Source organism: Lycium barbarum, chromosome 6 (genome assembly GCF_019175385.1).
Source record: "Lycium barbarum isolate Lr01 chromosome 6, ASM1917538v2, whole genome shotgun sequence".
Taxonomy (NCBI): Eukaryota; Viridiplantae; Streptophyta; class Magnoliopsida; order Solanales; family Solanaceae; genus Lycium; species Lycium barbarum.
This window is the reverse complement of record NC_083342.1, coordinates 103138870-103157645: the sequence shown is the minus strand read 5'-3', so window position 1 is coordinate 103157645 and position 18776 is coordinate 103138870. Positions and strand designations below refer to the sequence as shown.

Below are 18776 nucleotides of genomic sequence, written 5' to 3'. Positions count from 1 at the left end.
GGACTTCCTCCTCTGTTTCTTCCTCCACAATATCATCGGATACATCAGGTTGTGCCTCTTCTTCAACAATTGGCTCGAGATCAACCACCTGTTTATCAGCACCTTGAAGTATTTTTCCATTTATGGTGCTAATAGCAACTACATGCTCCACAGAGTTTACCCTACTACCTTTTGGATTTGGAACTGTATCACTTGGTAGTTATCCACGTTGAGGAGTATGCAATTCTCTGGAAAGGTCTCTGAATTGCAATTCAATCTTCTGAATGGAAGCTGAATGAGATAATTGAACCTGAGACATTCCCTTTATTGTGCTATCAGTTCTGTCCTGATTCATTAGCATTTTCTGCATCATACTTTTCAGCTCCGTAGAATCATTAGGCGCTTTGGTGAGCTTGCCAGAAAAGAAAGGGCAGAAGAAAAACAAAGGATTTTTTTTTTTTTAAAGAAAAAATTGTCATCTCACGCCTTTGGAGTAGTGTAATGCACGCATTGTGCCACCTCAATAAATTGTGTCTAAGTGTCACATTAAAAGTGATTTTGAAGGGTCAATTGAAATTAGAGGGTCTAAATGGATTCCACGAATAAGTTCTAGGGCCCGTCTATGCGTTAAGTCCGTTAGAAAACTACAACACAAATAGTTCGTTTATTACATATCAAGTTCATAAATTTAGAGTACTAGTAGTATTTATCAAAATTTGTTAACAAACTATTTTTTTTGGTCAACAGAAGTTTAACATTATAGTTGACTCCTAAAACAAAGAAGTTTCCCCATTTCATTCTTTCGTTCAATTCACCAAACACCACCTTAACTAGAACTCCAAACTAAAACGTTACCATCACTAAAAACACACACACTTAAAAACTCTTCCAGGAAAAGATCCGATCACCGCCACACCACCTTCACAATGACGGAATTCCTGGAACTAGAAACGCAAGACGCAGTACGTATGCCCTGGAACGTATTACCTGGTACCAAATCCGAAGCCGCACAATGCGTTATCCCTGTTTCCGCTATCTACACACCTTTAAAACCCTTCCCTAATACTCCTACTCTTCCTTACGCTCCACTTCGTTGTCGTAATTGCCGATCGGTCCTTAATCCTTTTTCTATTGTTGACTTCTCGTCTACTAAGATCTGGATCTGTTGTTTCTGTCTTCAGAGGAATCATTTTCCGCCTAGTTATCAGTCTATTTCGGAGACTAATATGCCTGCTGAGTTGTTCCCTCAGTATACTACTATTGAGTATGAGACTCCAATGGAGAAAGCTGCTATGACGAGTCCGGTTTTTCTTTTTATCATTGATACTTGTGTTATTGAGGAAGAGATTGGTTACTTGAGATCATCTTTGCTACAGGTTATGTGCTTTTAATACAGTGTTGTTGAAAGATCTTTCATTTTTTTTTTTGTTTACTACTTTTACTTGTTTACATTTGTATTATTGATCGGGGTACTAGTCCTGTTTAATACGCGAGTATTGTAAGCTAGTTCTGAATTCTCTAACTATGATTCATTAGGATGTGGTAATTCAGATTATGAAGTATCTTGAGAGTGCTCTAGGGAGAGGTTATGCCCCAAGGAGAGGCTTACTATATTAGTAATAGAGGTCATACTATAATAGTTAGGTATATTGATGTTGATAGTGTTGGTGCTACCTCATAGAGGAGGTCCATAATAGGTTATTATGTTTTGCTTGGAGGAAATGTGATTTCTAGAAATAAAATAAAAACAAAATGTGGTTGCTTGATCAAGTTAGAAGCACAGTACAAGGTTATGGTCTTAGCTACTGGCAAATATTTTTTGTTGAAGCAGTTACTTGGGGAGTTAGGAGTACAGCAATCTCATCCTATGAAGTTATATTCTGATAATCTGGCAGCTTTACAAATTGTCATTGAATCCAATTTTTCAAAGAGGACTAAACACATTGAAGTTGATTATCACTTTGTTCGAGAAAGCTTGCAGTTCCGGGATGTTCTGATAACATTTGTTAGTTAAATGGTCAATTGATAGATATTTTCACTAAAACTCTTAAAAATCCTACAGTAGATTATGTCTGTAAAAAGTTTTGATAATCAAGAGGCTTTAGACATTGTCATTGAGTTCAACTTTTCATGAGAGATCTAAACACATTGAAGTTGCTTGTCACTTCGTTCGAGGAAAAAAATGCAATCCTGGGATATTGTCCAAGCATTTGTTAGTTCAAATGATCAATTGGCAAATATTTTCTCTAAACTTTCAGAAGTCCTACCGTAGATTATATCTGTAACAAGTCAGATATAATGTCATATATACTCCTGCTTGAGGGTGAGTATTAAATATGGATATTAAGACTAGCAATATACTTGCAAAAAAATACAGATATTTAATTTTACAATTATTGGATTCACGCAAGTACATTGTGGGATATTAATATCATCATTTCAAAAATGCCATCGTTGGCCATATTTTAAAGTTGATTCCTGGAAAAAGGACTTTTTGATGAACATTAGCCATGCTAAAAGACAATGAAACTTAAAAGGAAATTTGGGGATGACTTTGTGGAATATGTTGAAGATGAAGTTTATGTTAACTATAGGAATAAGCCTGAAAAAAAAAAGGTAAGTTATAGCCAAGACCAATCGTCAAATTTGCTCTAAAGTTTCAAATATTATGCGCATGTCCCCTTTGAAATTGGCTTAAAGAAATTGAGAAAGCTGTTTTTTAAGAATGGCAGCATGTATCTGTAAACATCAGCACCGAGATAGTGCTGAAAGCCAAAATATGGTTTACAACTGAGAAAAGGAAATTCAAAATCAGTATTCCTTGTTCTTCTAACAGGGAATCTAGTACAGATCAATCTTAGGACAAAAATTAAAAAAAAAAAAAAAAGAAAAGAAAAGGAAAAAAAAAAGGGAATCTATTACATCTAGAATTTCTTCAGGAGCATTGATGTGTTCTGATTTAACACCCAAAACTAAAAAGGAGAATACAATTCATCTCAATTTTCTATAAGGAGCTGCTTGTGTCTTCAAAACATCTTAAATTCCTCTCCTCCTAGACTGTCCACCAGATGCTAGCAGGAACAATTTTCCATTTATCTTTGTATCTGGTATTGTTTCCCCCTTTGGTCCAGCATAACAAAATATCAGAAGTCCTTCCTGGCATTGCCCATCTAGTACCTTTGAGATCAATCAACATATCTCATAGTTAATTGGTTGTTTACATTATTAAAAAAGATGGCGAATTGTCTCTGCATCCTGCCCACACAAGTAACAACAACAACAACATACCTAGTGTAATCCCATAAGTGGGGTATGGGGAGGTGAGTGTACGCAGACTTTACCTCTACCTTGGACCTTGGGAGGTAGCGAGGTTGTTTCCGAAAGACCCCTGGCTCAAGAAAAAAACATGACAAAAAGGGTCAGATAAGAATTGGCGAAAGTAGCACCCAAGGGTGTGGCCTAGTGGTAAGTGAAGTGGGTTGAGCACCATGAGGTCTTACGTTCAATTCCCAACACTAGGTGATTTTTTCCCGTCTGTTCTATACTTGGTACCAGTTACTGGTAGGAGGTGGCAGATATCTCATGGAATTAGTCGAGGTGCGCGCAAGCTTGCTTGGACTACACGGTTATAAAAAAAAAAATTGGTGAAAGTTTACCAGTCTCAAAAAAAAAAAAAAAAAAAAAAGAAGAAGAAAAGAATTGGCGAAAGTAAAGAAGCCATGGAAAAATACTATAGATAAGCATTTTGAAGAAAAGTAACAATAACTGCCACAAACTAATACGATAAATGAAGTTCAAGAGGCAGTGTATAGTAAAGATAATCGAAGGGCAGAAAACTACCAAGATAATACTATGGCTACTAATATGGAAGGACATGAGAGAACGCTCTAGTACCTACTAACCTTATACCCTAATCCACGTCCTCCACAACCTCCTATCTAAGGTCATGTCCTCGGTAAGCTGCAACTGCGCCATGTCCTGTCTAATCACCTCTCCCCAATACTTCTTCGGCCTACCTCTCCTGAAACCATCCATAACCAATATCTCACACCTCCGCACTGGGGCATCCGTGCCTCTCCTCCTCTGCACGTATCCGAACCATCTCAGTCTAGCTTCCGCATCTTGTCCTCCACTGAGGCCACTCCCACCTTGTCCGGGATAACTTCATTTCTACTCCTATCTTTCCTAGCATGCCCATACATCCATCGCAACATCCTCATTTCCGCAACCTTCATCTTCTGGATGTGAAATTTCTTGACTGGCCAGCACTCTGCCCCATCTAACATAGGATGTCTAATCACCACTCTGTAAAACTTGCTTTTGAGTCTTGGTAGCACCTTCTTATCACACAAGACTTCGGAGGCGAGCTTCCATTTCATCCACCCTGCCCCAATAGGGTGTGTGACATCATTGTCAATCTCCCTGTTTCCTTGGATAATGGACCCAAGACACTTAAAACTTCCTCTCTTTTGGATGGCCTGTGTCTCTAGCCTCACTTCCACGTCCGTCTCACGCTCTACATCATTGAACTTGCACTCCTAGTACTCCATCTTGGTTTTGCTCAACCTAAATCCTTTGGACTCCAGAGTTTGTCTCCAAACCCCCAGCTTATCATTAATTCTGCCGCGGGTCTCTTCAATCAAAACTATGCCCACACAAGTAACATCTTGAACAAAGCTGTATTGCAAGATTATCTTGAGTCAAAACAACCTGTCCAGCAACCAACCAAGTAAAGCATGCCACCTTATATGGAACCTTCACTTTCCAAATATGTTTCCATGGCCATAATGTTAGCTGAGATTCCACCTGATTCAAATCTTGCCAAAGAAACTTGACAATACTACAACTTAGGGGGACACAAGGTGGAGAGACTTTCTGGAGCTTGAGAGTTAGGATGGACTTCCATGACCGGGATGTGATTGAGTTTCAAAGATTGTTGCCCTACTCCATAAGCAAGTTACAGCCATAGAAGATACTGATGCTTTGTGGTGAGGTTTGGGAAACAATGGTATGTTCTCTTTCAAGTCTTTTTATGATAATTTTTTTGTTAGGGAAGGGGAATGGTATGTTCTCTTCCAAGTCTTTTTATGAGAAACTTTTTGTTAGGGAAAGGGAAGTTTTTCCTTGAATTGTAGTGTTGATACCAAAAGTACCAAGGATGGTGTGTTTTTGCACCAGGCTAGCTACTAGAGGGTTATCTTTACGGTGGAAAATCTTGGAAAGTGGAAGGTTATCTGCGTCAGCTGGTGTTATATGTGCAAGGAGGCGAGCTAGGATATGGATCATCTTCTTCATCATTGCGGTCTTATTTTGAGGCTATGGTGGGACATGTTTAGGTGGTTTGGTACTTCTTGGGCTATGTCAAGAATTGGAAAAGAGTGATGTTTAGTAGGGCGGGAGAACGAGGAGAAGACGCATGGCGTGGAACGTGGTTCCGCTCGCATTAATGTGGGTGGTGTGGAGAGAAATAGGAGAGCTTTTGAGGGGATAGAATCGAGTTTTTCTTAATTGAGGAGTAGACTCCGATCCCTTATTTTCTTTTGGTGTACCCATAGAGTTCCCAATTGTATAAAAGATTGGGTGGAGTATGTAGAGAATCATTTCTTTGTGTAGATTTTTTACCTTTTGTTTTACCCCTTGTATACGGCTAGTTTTTTGGCCATGTTTATGAATGATAATATATTTACCTGATCAAAGAAAATGTTTAAGGTTTACCATATTTATTTACTCAGTTCCTTATAACTTAATAAATAGTTCTTCTTTCGATTGAGCTCTCTTCAAGTATATAAATGATATGATCTGGGGAAGATGATCAGGTAGTGAATGGCAGTGTCATTCTCCTTCCACAAACTGAAGCCTTCTGCTTTTAGGTAACATTTGTGCCTGGTCCTTAATCCTCAGGTTGGTTCCTTTACCAATTAAAGGTTGGGTTCAAATTGGAATGTGAAGTATCGCATGTAGAACAAATTTCTGCTGGACATCCTCCCTCAACGTCATACAAGCATGTCTCGTTGAAAATAATGATTCTTTCGGTTTCCACTTTTTGTTAAAGTGACAATCCTTGTAGTAATTTTTTCACTGACATGATTACTTCTGTTGATAGCAGGTACTGGGCACATTGCCTGAGAATTGTTTAATTGGCCTAATTACATTTGGGACCTACGTGCATGTTCATGAGCTGGGGTTTGGGCAGATTCCAAAGGTTTATGTGTTCAAGGGGTCAAAGGAAGTTTCTAAAGATCAAGTGTTGGAGCAAATGGGCTTCTTTGCAAATAAGCCTAAACCAACCACAGGTGTCATTGCAGGTGTTAGAGATGGACTCTCTCAACAGAGTATTTCTAGGTTTTTGTTGCCTGCATCTGAGTGCGAGTTTACACTCAATACGGTATGGGTTCAATCATGCCTTTTTTATATGTAATTACTGTTATATACATGCTGCAAAAAAGGGAATGCAGCTTATAGGTCTTGTCAAATATTTATTTTTCACAATATATATTGCATTTATTAGTGTAAATGGATGTGTTTGGATGCCCCCCCCCCCCCCCCCCCCCCCCCTCTCTCCTTTTCCCACACCAAATCCTACAGAAATGTTCCATTTAACACCTTTGAACATGGCTGAATGCATTCATCTTCGTTTCTTCATTTGGGTTTGCAAATGTACTCTTTCTGGAATATACTTCCTTCTGTGCCTTCCAAATTCAATGACAGTTTTTCTAAATGAGACATTTCATTTATTATTGTGTGCCATACAATGTGTAATGTTATTCCACCTGTATACTGACTGAAATGTAAATAAATAATAACTTGATGTTAATTCGACATTCCTCTGAAAAAATCAAAACCAAAACTGAAAACTAAAAAATCAAAACTTAATATCTGATGTGTATAATTAAAATGGGTGGGATGTTTTAATTGGTTGAATTTTCCACATAGGATGCGATTTACATTCACGCGCAAGGCTAAAGAAAATGAAACTCACCATATATGTTATATAAATCGGACTGTGTTTGATAGATACACTTGAGGCCAAGTTCAGGGGTTTAATAGGAACAACACTTAGTTGAGGTGCCAAAATGGAAAAAAGGGACAAGTTTAGGGGGCTGTATATGCATTAAGCCTAAGAATAATTTACTCTAATCCAGAAAGTGAAAAAAAATCAATCTTTTTCTCATGAAAGTGTGAAAGGTCTAATAGGATATTTAGTTCAAAGTGCATGGCTTTGACAAGTAATGTGATACTAATTTTGTTACTCCATTTGTATCCAACTTCATTTTTCTTCTGAAATTCTCTTTTTCAGATATTAGAGGAGCTTCAAAGAGATCCTTGGCCCGTGCCAGCAGATCAACGAGCTGCAAGGTGCACTGGTACAGCATTGAGTGTGGCTGCTCATTTGTTGGGTATATGTGTTCCAGGTTCTGGGGCCAGAATTATGGCATTCTTAGGTGGGCCCTCAACGGAAGGGCCAGGTTCTGTAAGTCGTAGCCCTTTGTTGAGTTATTAAGTATGCATTGTATTCTGAGTTTCTCATTTCTAATTCTTTTGTGGGGGTTTTGGGGGTGGCGGCTACATTTTTCTTCTTAGTGAAAGTAGAAAACGAATGAAATTATAACCAAAAAGATAAAAAGAAAGTGAAAAGACATTATTCACTTGTCAAATTGAATCGTTTACTCGGCATTCTGATCTATAAGGTAGCACTTAGTACATGTGATTTTAATTCACTCACTTGAATTGTTGAGAAAGCAACCCTTTGTTATAGGTTCACTGTTCTTTAGGCTCTTTGATACTGTAAGATTGTTTCTAGGATATCATGTTAAAACCATAGCATTCAAAAACTAAGGAAGAATAGCTTGACATTTTCCTTTGTTGTCTTTTCCGTGAGCGGATGGAGGTAAAACTAGTGTTTGTAAAAGCCAAAAGCACATAAACGACAAGGCTCCTAGGGCTTTAAAAACAAGTATCGAGAAGCAATAAGAAGATTCTTCAAATTGAAGCGCATAATTTATAGAAAATTAAAGTTACATGATATATGAATATAGCACTTCTTTTTTCAAACCATGGTGTCCAAGCTAGCTTGTGTGAACCTCAGCTGTTTTACCGGGTACCTATTATCTCCCACCTGTGCAAGTATCAGGTTAATTTGCCCACTAAGGCTTAGGTAGATGAGAAGAGATCACCCAGTGTTATCGAAAGCGAAAAGCGCAAAAAAGCTGCAAGGTCCTCGGGGCTTTAAGCGCAAAGCACAAATAAAGTGTGGGCTTTGATTAAAAAAGGCGCAAATGGAGAAAAAATATAAAGATATATGTTTAGTCCATGACTAATAATTATAAGCATGACTAACAAATATGGACAAAGCACTTGAATTTTTTATTATAAAGTGAAATATCAATTGTTAGTGTCGCCTCATCAGGAAACACTCATTTGCAAGGCTAGACTTTTCTTGAAATTGTGGCCTTATACATGTCATAGCGTTGTGTGGTTATAAAAACCTCCGATTAAGGGTAAAATGAGAAGTGAAAAATTAACTGGCTTCAAATTTAGAAGTGTCCCATTCTTTTTGGAACAGACTAAAAAGGAAAATGTGTCACAGAATGGCGGGAGTATAATGATAATATTTATTCCAATTTTCAAAATAGATATGACTAAACTGTAATTTCTACAGTGTAGGAGAAATAACTGCAATCAATTGATTCTCAGTTTTCAATAACTAACAATAAAATTGTAAAAGATTTATTTTAGCAGTCAATTGATTTTTTTTGTTTCCAAATAATCAGCCTATAAATCAAGAATAAGAGAAAGGAAAATGTTCTGGAGGAGATACAATAAAGGGAAAACACAATAAAGGGAAAACGAATCATTGATAGTAAGAGAGAGTAGAAGGGAGAAGCGGAATAGAAGTCCAGGTTCCAGAAGCAGGAGCGAAAAAAGAGGACTTGCATTGTTGCACACCAGAAGGAGAAGAAATATTCATCTTGAAGAAGAAAGAAGTAAATCAAAGGAAGCAAAGAAATATAATTAGTAGAAGAAAAAGAGTCATAAATTAACTGAAAGTCATATTTTACCTTTTTCTCTTTTTATTTTTCATCAGTTAAATCGGATCCAAGGAAGCAACTGCATCTTGCTTAGATTGTTTCATTATCACCTGGATTTGAGTTTGTCAACTTGTTACTGAGAGGTTTTCAAGTAAAAAAGGAAGAGCCAACAAAAATATTAAGCATGTTTATATCTGAAAAATTCTGTATCATGTGCATATTACTCCTAACTTTGGTCATTTTCATTGTCAATTGCAACACTCGGCATCTATGCACTTGTAAGTGATTTGTCTTAATGTCGAATATTGCAGATTGTGTCGAAGATTTTGTCTGAGCCCATAAGGTCTCACAAGGATCTGGACAAAGATTCTGCACCATTGTATCATAAGGCTGTGAAGTTTTATGAGGGACTTTCCAAGCAACTTGTGCATCAAGGGCATGTACTGGATATTTTTGCTTGTGCACTTGAACAGGTAACAATCAAATGTTATTCACCAGAATTTTGATATAAATATTTTTCACTAATTTAATCAGTCCCAAGGTTATGAAGTAGATGATTGATAGTCACTTGTAGATTGAAGCGCTTAAGTTTTACCTTTTGATACCGGTGGATTTCTTTTATAGAGAGATTTGGTATCTATATGACCATGCTCTTATATAAACACGTAGTGGAAAAAGGAAACATGTTCAATCATTCATACATAAATGTATAACCAATTGATAAGAGAGAGATAACAACTGTAACGACACATGTACTTTGTGAGTAAGAAGAGAGTTTGAGAGAATACAACTTGATTATTCCCTCAAGCTATTGGGTTTTAAATAACTATGTCTGAGTGCTCTGAAAAGGAAAGAAAATCGCTACATAACTACAATAGGAACAAATCAAGCTATTTACACTTAATCTATAATATTCACAAGATTCTAAATCTCCCCTCAAGCTGGTGCATACAAATCATATGTACCAAGCTTTCTACATATATTAACTTGTTCGACCGGCGAGGGACTTGGTTAATATGTCTGCAAGCTGATCATTGACCACACAAACTTTGTGACAATGTCTCCTGAGAGTACCTTTTCTCTAACCAAATGACAATAATTTCGATGTGTTTGGTCTTCTCGTGAAACACCGAATTTGATGCAATGTGTAATGCAGCCTCATTATTACACTCAAGTTTCATTTGTCGATATCGCCATATCTTAATTCTTTCAGTAGTTACTTGATCCATATGAGTTAATATGTAGCCACTGTTACAGCCTGATATTCTGCTTCTTCACTCGATTGTGCAACTACATTTTGTTTTTTACTTTTCCAAGATACCAAAATTTTCCAACTAGAATGCAATATCCAGAGGTGGATCGTCTATTAGAGCTGACCCTGACAATCTGCCTCTGTATATCCAACAATTTATTTAAGTCCTTGATCTTCGTTAAGGAGTCCTTTCTCTGGAGCAGATTTTATGTATGGAAGAATGCAAATAGTTGTGTTCCAAGGACTGTTACAAGGGTAGTCCAAGAACTGACTTACAACACTAATCGGGAAGGGAATGTCAGGTTGAGTCACAGTGAGATAACTTAACTTGCTTACCAACCTCCTATTTCAGATGCTTAAGTATCGATTCATTAATGTGCTGACTTTCTGAATCATAGCATATATTGGTTTTAGTGAGATCAGGCTAGCATCTGAAGTAGCGCATCCACCAACTCAATGACATCAAGCTTTTGAAAAGGGCTCCAGGGCATGAATTGGATACCAAATTATGTGATTGTATATAATATTTTATTTTTGTGGCTTGAATATACTAAAAGTACATTTTTTGTCCTTCAAATAATCAACTGAGATTTCGTTCTTGACCATGCTTTTCTTTTTTCTATCTCTTGTTGGGATGGATAAGTCCAGTATTGTAAATTGTAACCATGTTTTTGGTGATTGGGATAGATACGAACCATATCTTCCCATCTATTTAATTGGTTTGATTTAGATAATCAGATATGATGTTCTCACCTTGTGTCCCCTTGCTATTTCCTGTATGTCTGTTCTCTTTGATTTATATGGAATCTGTTGCATGCTAGGTTGGCCTTGCTGAAATTAAAGTTGCAAGTGAGAAAACTGGTGGACTTGTTGTTCTGGCAGAAAGTTTCGGCCATAGTGTTTTCAAGGATTCTCTGAAACAAGTTTTCCGGTCAGGTGGCAATGATCTTGGACTGTCATCAAAGTAAGGTTTGATTGAACATTCTTTGGTTTGATGCCCCACCCCAGCCCCTTCCAAAGGGAAAAAAAAAGAAAAAAAAAACAAGGAAGAAATTTCCAGATGAAATCTAGTACTTAAGAACCTTAAGAACCTCTAATTTCTGATCTAGCTTTTGGGTAATGTCTCTTTGTTATATTTTGTTCTACTTCTAAATCTCTAATGAAATCAAATTGTCATGCCGTCATTGCCAAGTAATTATTAACATGTTATACATATCTCTGCACAAAATTCCACTCCAAATGCTGATGAGTGGTCTGAAACATTTTCATTTGCTAGCATTGATATGTTATCAAGTTCTTACTCTGTCTTACAACTTAGGTAGTATCTTTGCTTGTATGCAGCGGTATTTTTGAGGTAAATTGCTCAAAAGATGTAAAAGTTCAGGGAGTTATCGGCCCTTGTGCATCACTTGAAAAGGTATCTTTTACTAATGTAAGTGCTTACTCTCTCTCAGGCTTCTTTAAATACTTATTAATGGTGTCTTTTTACAGAAAGGTCCTTTGTGCTCTGAGGTTGTCGTAGGTCAGGGAAATACAACAGCTTGGAAGATGTGTGGTCTTGATAAAACTACAACATTTTGTTTAATATTTGAAGTCGCCAAGAAGGAGAGCCCAGATGCAATTGCTCAATCTGCAAATCCTCAGTTTTATTTCCAGTTTTTGACATAGTATGAACTTAGCATATTATTTCTTGAGAAGTACTGACCAGTTTGTTGGCTATGATCAAGCATTTCCTGACATCAAAAATATTCTTCTCCAGTTATCAGCACCCTAGTGGGCAAATGAGACTTCGGGTTACTACTCTTTCTAGAAGATGGGTTGCTGGACCTGGAAGTGTACAGGCAAGGATTTTTCTTCTCTTTATGCCGTCTGTTTCTGTTTATGGTGCTTTTTTTTACCTGTCTTTTATTCTTTATGCTTTTGCCTTGTAAACAGAAGTAAACATCTGATGAGTTCTGTAGTTACATCATGAAATTGAGGATACCGGGTTGGTTTGGATGGATTAGAAGGGAGATAGGAAAGATAGTTGCTCATTAGATTATGATAACCCGGGCTCCTTTTGTCCAACAAGAACATGAAGTACTCAAGTTCGAAACCCACTGGGTGCAAACAATTTCTGAGGGCCATCGGACTGGGGAAACCCTGAATTAACCGTGGTGCACTTGCGGGAAACTCCTTGCCGAGGGCCTGTGCACCCACGGGATTAGTCGGGGCTCAAAGAGACTCGGACACCCGTGGCTAATCAAAAAAAAAAAAGAACATGAAGTACTCAAATCTCCTCTTTGGGAATGTAATAGGACATATTTAAGTTAAATAATTATTGGAGTTATATTGGTTTGGTCATCATTTAAAAGTAGGCATAGTTGAACTTGGCCTGCAAAGGCAATTCACCATTGTTTGGCCTCTTCCATTTACAATCCTTGTGGTACAAAGTGAGATATGTGTGCAGATTGATAGTCTTGGGAGTCATCTTGATGCTGTTTGCAGTGCACGCTAGCTTTGTGCTTTGCTTACCCACCTCAAACTCCTTGGAGTCCTCTAGGAGTGTGTGAATATCTACTGCGAGTGTGTGAGATAGTTTCTTTATCCTTAAATGAACCTAATCATTGATACTGAAATTAAAGGTAATGAGGGCTGTGGTTTCATGCTCTGTTGGTCCCCAGAGGAGCTTTAATGATCTCTGGCCGTTGAAATCAGATTCTTAGATAAGGCTCTCTCCAGTCATCTAATAGGTCGTTTTATCTCCTGTTTCTGCACCTGTTTTAGGAGCAACAAATAACCCTCTTATATTACAAGTTCATCAATAAGCATCAACAGTGTAAATACTACACTCTTAATGGTTGATATCATTTAACTCCCACCGTCCGACATTAACTTTCCTCTTTCGTATTTAGGTTTTCCCGAAATTATCCAGTTTCTAACTTTTGAAGCCTTTTCACTGCACTTATCAATACTTCCGTAATATTTTATTTAAAAGAAACGGTATGGGATCGATATATAAAAGTACTTTGGGATTGATTTTTTCTAAAAAAAAAAAAATTCAAATTCTTCGATAAGTCAACTTTATCTTTACATTTCCCATTTCAATTTAGCTACAATAAGAATCATTCTAGTTGTATTCGAACCAAATCAGATATCTAACTTAAAATGGAGTATGTTAAATAACATGTAATATGTCTAATGTCTAATATAGATGGTATTGGGAGATCTTTTAGTCATTGTTTATTAGAGGAAGAATATTCTGTACCTTTTCTTGTTACTAAATACGTTTAGAACACGGTTATGTGAAGTTCATTAGATTTGTCCTTGTTTGAGTGTCAACTATGTAAGCTATATTGTTACTGTATCCTAGTTTATCTTACATTAATTGTGTAGAAGTATTTAGCTGGGTTGAAATTGTTGTGTTTTTAAGTAGAACTAACAAAGCGTAGATGACATTAAATTTTGAAGATTTAAGTCTTGTTACTTCATCATTTATGTGGATAGTGTGGAGATTGGAGGGAGAGAATACGAGAGCCTTTGAAAGGGAAGGTCTAGGATTCTTGGAGATGGGTGTTCGGGAGTAATGGACAATTCTAAGTAAAGAGTTATTACTGTACGTTGCTAGCTAGAGAATTCTGGTTTCCTTTATTGAATGGTTTGGATCCCTTAGACGCCAAGAAAGGTGTGTTTTTTCGCACGGTTGGCGTGCGATTCCGATGGAGGAAAATTTGAGGAAGAGGAGGATCACTCATGTTAGTTTGTGCTTCATGTGTAGACACTCGGGAGAGGATGTGGATCATCTCTTACTGCACTGGCAGGTAGCATTACGATTGTGGTGGGAGATTTTGTGATCGTTCAGAATACAATCCACCATTCTGGTTACTGTGGAAGATGCCTATTTAGTTGGGCAATTAGAGGACGGAGAAGAAGACGCTGGACGTGGGATGTTACTTCATTAGGATTTATGTGGACTGTATGGATATTGGAGGGGGAAATTATGAGAGCCTTTGAAAGGAAAGAGCATGATCTTGTGCATATGATGAATAACCTTCTGCTTTTAGTGTTCTCTTGATGCATCCAGGTGATTTCTCTTTGTGTAGAAGACTAGAAGATCAGATATCTTTCATAGAGAATTATATCTTTCTGTTAATTCTTAAGTATCATCTTTTAGAATACCTCTTGCATAGAAGAGCCACGATAGAAGACTTCGCCCTGTCCTTAACGACTACCTTCTGTGATCCGTTTTTGTTCTCTTGCCTGCCCTGGAAGGGGGTTCAGATAAAGGTAACTTGCTTCTCTTCTGGACGGATGGGCGTCTTATGTAGTGGTCAGCCATCTTACCAGGATGCCTTCTTGGTCGAATAGCCCCTTTTTGACGAATACACAGGAAGCAAAAAAAATTTCACGAAGGACATTTTCTTCTCTGCCCTCTCCTCTCCAGAGAGATTGAATTCCTTTCTTTCGGTAGCTTGTTTGGTTTTCCAAGGATAGCGGGAATATGAAGTTTTCATGTGGCTTATTTTGAGTCGCCATCTAACCTATTATCAATAAATTTACACTTGGGTAAACATAAAACACAGATATGTTTAGTTCTAGCAGAACTAATAAGGAATAGCTTATGACAATATTGTGGAGAAGCAAGGCTCAAATAAAAGACGGTTGTTTTGAGTGGATAAGCTTTATCAAGCATGCCTTAAACTGGAAACTTGGAGGAACAAATGGGGTCTACCTGTGTAATATGTGTGAGGAAAGGACTGTAAAGATTCTAATCTTCTTTTGCATTGTGACAGCGGGATTTGTGATGCATGTCTTAAATCCTTTTGGCATACACTGGGTGATGCCAAGAGCTTTAACACAAGCTCTTGATAGTTAGTTGGAGTGTACTTCATTAAAAAAAAAAAAAAAGGATAGTTAGTTGGAGTGTAACTCGCCAAAAAATAAATTATTAGAGTGCTACTCTGGCATTTCTCCTTTTTAAATCTTAGAAGTTGTCTTTAAAAATGTTCTTCAACATACTTTATCAAAGGAGAAGCTTGTGAAAACTGAACTGCAGTTTGACTAACTACCACGGTCCTTCAATCTAAATAAATACTGTGCCTTTTATTGCAATGCAACACCAAACTTAACCTTGTTGCTAACTAAAACAATTTAATCTCATCATAAGTGGGTATGTTACTAGGTCAGATGTTTGAGTTGATATGTCTTGAAAACATCTGGATCCTAGTTTTCATTGCTTTGCTAAATTTCTTAAATTACATTTGTACTTCTTTAAGAAAAGGTACGAAGGACTGAGGGGACTAAATTCGGAATTTGATTTAGTGTATGTTTTTCTTATCTAAAGTTATTTATCTGCTTATTGACAGTTATGCCTTAAATTGAATTCCTTATAGATTATTTCATGGCCACTTTAGAGATAAAGTAAATAGGATGTAGTTACATCTTATGGTTATCTATCTCATTGTTTCAGCGAAAAGTTTGTCTTCTGTATTTTATAGGACCTCATTGCTGGATTTGATCAAGAAGCAGCTGCTGTGGTAATGGCACGACAAGTTTCCTTCAAAATGGAAACCGAGGTATCATCCTCTCGGTCTTACTACAGATGATTTAACCTTATATCTGGTTGTATTGTTTGTTTTCTGTCCAAGAAGTTTTGCTTTCTTTTCTCTGACTTGCTATCTTGCTCTGTTGTTTCTTTACCTTTTGTAAAACCACTTCCACTTTCTTCTGCAGGCTGATTTTGATCCCATCAGATGGCTGGATAAGTCATTGATACACATATGTTCTCGGTTTGGTGACTACCAAAAAGATACTCCATCTTCTTTCACTCTATCTCCTCGTTTTTCAATATTTCCCCAGTTTATGTTTCACTTGCGGCGGTCTCAGTTTGTCCAGGTATATTTTCACCTTGATTGTAAACATCAAGCAAGTTACTTTCTTACATTTCTGCTTCTACCATCATGCTCAATTTGTAAGCATCAACTCTGACTCAGGTCTTTGGCAACAGTCCAGATGAGACAGCATATTTTAGGATGATTCTGAACCGGGAAAATGTTGCTAACTCAGTTGTGATGATTCAGCCCTCTTTGATATCTTATTCTTTTCATTCTGGTCCGGAACCAGTCCTCCTTGATGTGGCGGCAATTGCTGCTGATAGAATCCTTCTTTTAGATTCTTATTTTACCATTGTCGTGTTTCATGGATCAACTATTGCTCAATGGAGAAAAGCTGGATATCATGAACAGCCTGAACATCAGGTAGCCTTCCTTTCAGTCTGAACTAAACACTAAAGATTTAAGAACTTTTATCGATTGCTGGTTCAAGGATATTATGTCAAGTAATTTAATCTAAAGACCAGCTTTCTTTTTGTTGCTGGTTTGAGCATGATATACAGGATTACCAACCCCCCCCCCCCCCCCCCCCCCCCCCCCCCCCCCAAAAAAAAACTGATTCATGGATCTAGATTTTTCAAGGGAACGATTTCTGTTCTTTGCCGTCAAATGCAGACACTTCACTTCAAAGTCACCATGACTGGATAGTCACAACACTGGTTCCGCATGTTAGATCTAGTCTTATTTTCACCATGAGACACATGATAATAGTCATGCTAAGGACTTGAATACTGGAAAACCGATAAACCAGCTTTTACTTTTTATTTCTTTTGTTTAATACACAAGTCAAAGTGTAGTATCAGCAATGATGTGGAAAAGGTATTGTCAGCATCCTTGTGTTTTGACACCTATACTTTGCTGCTTTGTAGCCTGCTTTAAACAATTAATCTTAATTCTGAGTCCCTTTTGATTCTGGTCTATAATTTTTGGTGCGTAAAACTCCTGTTGATTTGGATTTGAGTGTGCTCGTCATTTCTGTGGCCTTAAATTTGCTCTCTTGGCAGGCATTTGCGCAACTATTAAAATCTCCTAGAGAAGATGCAGAGGCCATAATTCGTGAAAGATTTCCAGTACCTCGTTTGGTCATTTGCGATCAATATGGCTCTCAGGTTATTAGCTATGCTTTTTATCTAGTCCTCCGCAATGTATATAGTCTTTGTTTTTGTGATACATGTGCTTGTATTACAGTTGATGCTGGCCTGTGATTTTTCAGTTTCGTATTTCTTTTTTACATATTTGAAATTTTTCTTAAACAGTAAGGGGTTCGTGATATAACATTTTTGTCCACGATTCATGTTCTGAAGATAAGGCTTGGATTGGGTGTTTGAGTTGATATCTTGCGCTAAAATGCCATGTTTAAGACGTTATCTTTCTTCTAACTAAACTTGGTTTCTTCCTTTGAGACCTGACCCAAAAGCTAATCATGTTTCACTTATATGAAAGAAGAATCTGTCTGTGTTGCCTATTTAAGCAGCTTTAGAAGAAAAACTGTGGAAACAAACACCTTTTGGAAGTATCATGAATTACTTTTTGATGTTTGTAGTCTTCATGAATAATTTTTTTAGAAGAAGGCAGAGTTTCATCCGGAGCTTCCAGTTTCCCTGAATCTTTACCTGCTTGATATATCTTCTCTTTCAGTTACCATTGCATTCTCCACCTTTCTTTGTCGAAAGACCTGGTGACCATAGTGGAAACTAGATCTGGACATCAAAATTTTTGCCATAAAGTTGCTCACGCCTGGAAAAGTTTCATTTCCTTTTTCAAAATTCAGTGTTAACATGAATATCACTGGCTGTCTTGTAGGCAAAAAAAATTTATAATATGAGAAATCTTTTCTAGTGCTGATAATTCGAACAATATTGTACAGGCCCGTTTTATGCTAGCAAAGTTGAATCCCTCTGCCACATACAACTCTGATGCACCTCCTATTCCTGGTGGAGATATCATATTCACGGATGACGTTAGTTTTGAGGTTTTCTTGGATCACCTGCAGCGGTTGGCTGTTCATTAGAGTCCTTGACATCATCTTCAGAGATTTAGCAGTTATAAGCGGAGAATTTTGTAAACCTTTTCATTGATTGTACAGCAAAGACATTTTGACATTTAATTTAGAAATCATTTTTACGCGACTTAGTTATTTGCAAAATCTTGTAATGCATCTGTATTATGAACTCGGTGAGGTGTGGTTAGACATCAAAGAAAGAAAAGCCATGTGCCACTACGGTGAGAACAGACCATCTCTACTGCAAGTGGATTTAATTTATAAGAGGCTGAGTTATATTATTAATTCAAAATTAACTTCTTGTACTCGACAGTTAGTCGCATAAAATATGTCGCTTAATGCGTTATCGTTGCTTGAAGTGCATAATGTGCTGCCATACATCTCTTTAGAAGCTCTCTCTTTACTACAATAATGCTTACTGTCTTGCTTTTCTTTTTCATCATAATTGTTGTTTAAAGTTTCTTTTATACTCCCAATGTTTCTGTCTTCATTGCGATGCTGTAACTGTAAAGATCTCTCACTAATTTTCTTTTCAATCTTCTAACCAAGGATGTGGAAAATCGAAAGTTCATCATGTCGGTACTACCAAATTGTTTTCTCTTGATCTTCTCTCGGTCTCAGGGGACAAACTGAGGTTAAGATAT

The 18776-nt window shown here is 37.3% G+C and overlaps 1 protein-coding gene across 1 annotated transcript; it reads left to right on the top strand.

Moving 5' to 3' along the window:
* Positions 1-754: 754 nt before the first annotated feature.
* Positions 755-18437, top strand: LOC132645143 (protein transport protein SEC23 C-like). Its single transcript, XM_060361930.1, has 13 exons — positions 755-1355; positions 6086-6364; positions 7277-7450; positions 9320-9481; positions 11082-11224; positions 11602-11677; positions 11752-11927; positions 12020-12101; positions 15738-15815; positions 15973-16134; positions 16233-16496; positions 17135-17239; positions 17998-18437. Exons 1-13 carry the CDS (start codon positions 906-908, stop codon positions 18139-18141), a joined length of 2295 nt encoding a protein of 764 aa, XP_060217913.1. The 5' UTR covers positions 755-905; the 3' UTR covers positions 18142-18437.
* The last annotated feature ends 339 nt before the right edge of the window (positions 18438-18776 follow it).

What these genes read in the sequence shown, in the direction of transcription:
- LOC132645143 (XM_060361930.1), top strand. Translation starts at nt 906, where the DNA reads ATGACGGAATTCCTGGAACTAGAAACGCAAGACGCAGTACGTATGCCC. An exon ending in CCTTCAAAATGGAAACCGAG is followed by an intron (nt 15,816 to 15,972) that starts GTATCATCCTCT and finishes TTTCTTCTGCAG; the next exon opens with GCTGATTTTGATCCCATCAG. An exon ending in GGCGGTCTCAGTTTGTCCAG is followed by an intron (nt 16,135 to 16,232) that starts GTATATTTTCAC and finishes ACTCTGACTCAG; the next exon opens with GTCTTTGGCAACAGTCCAGA.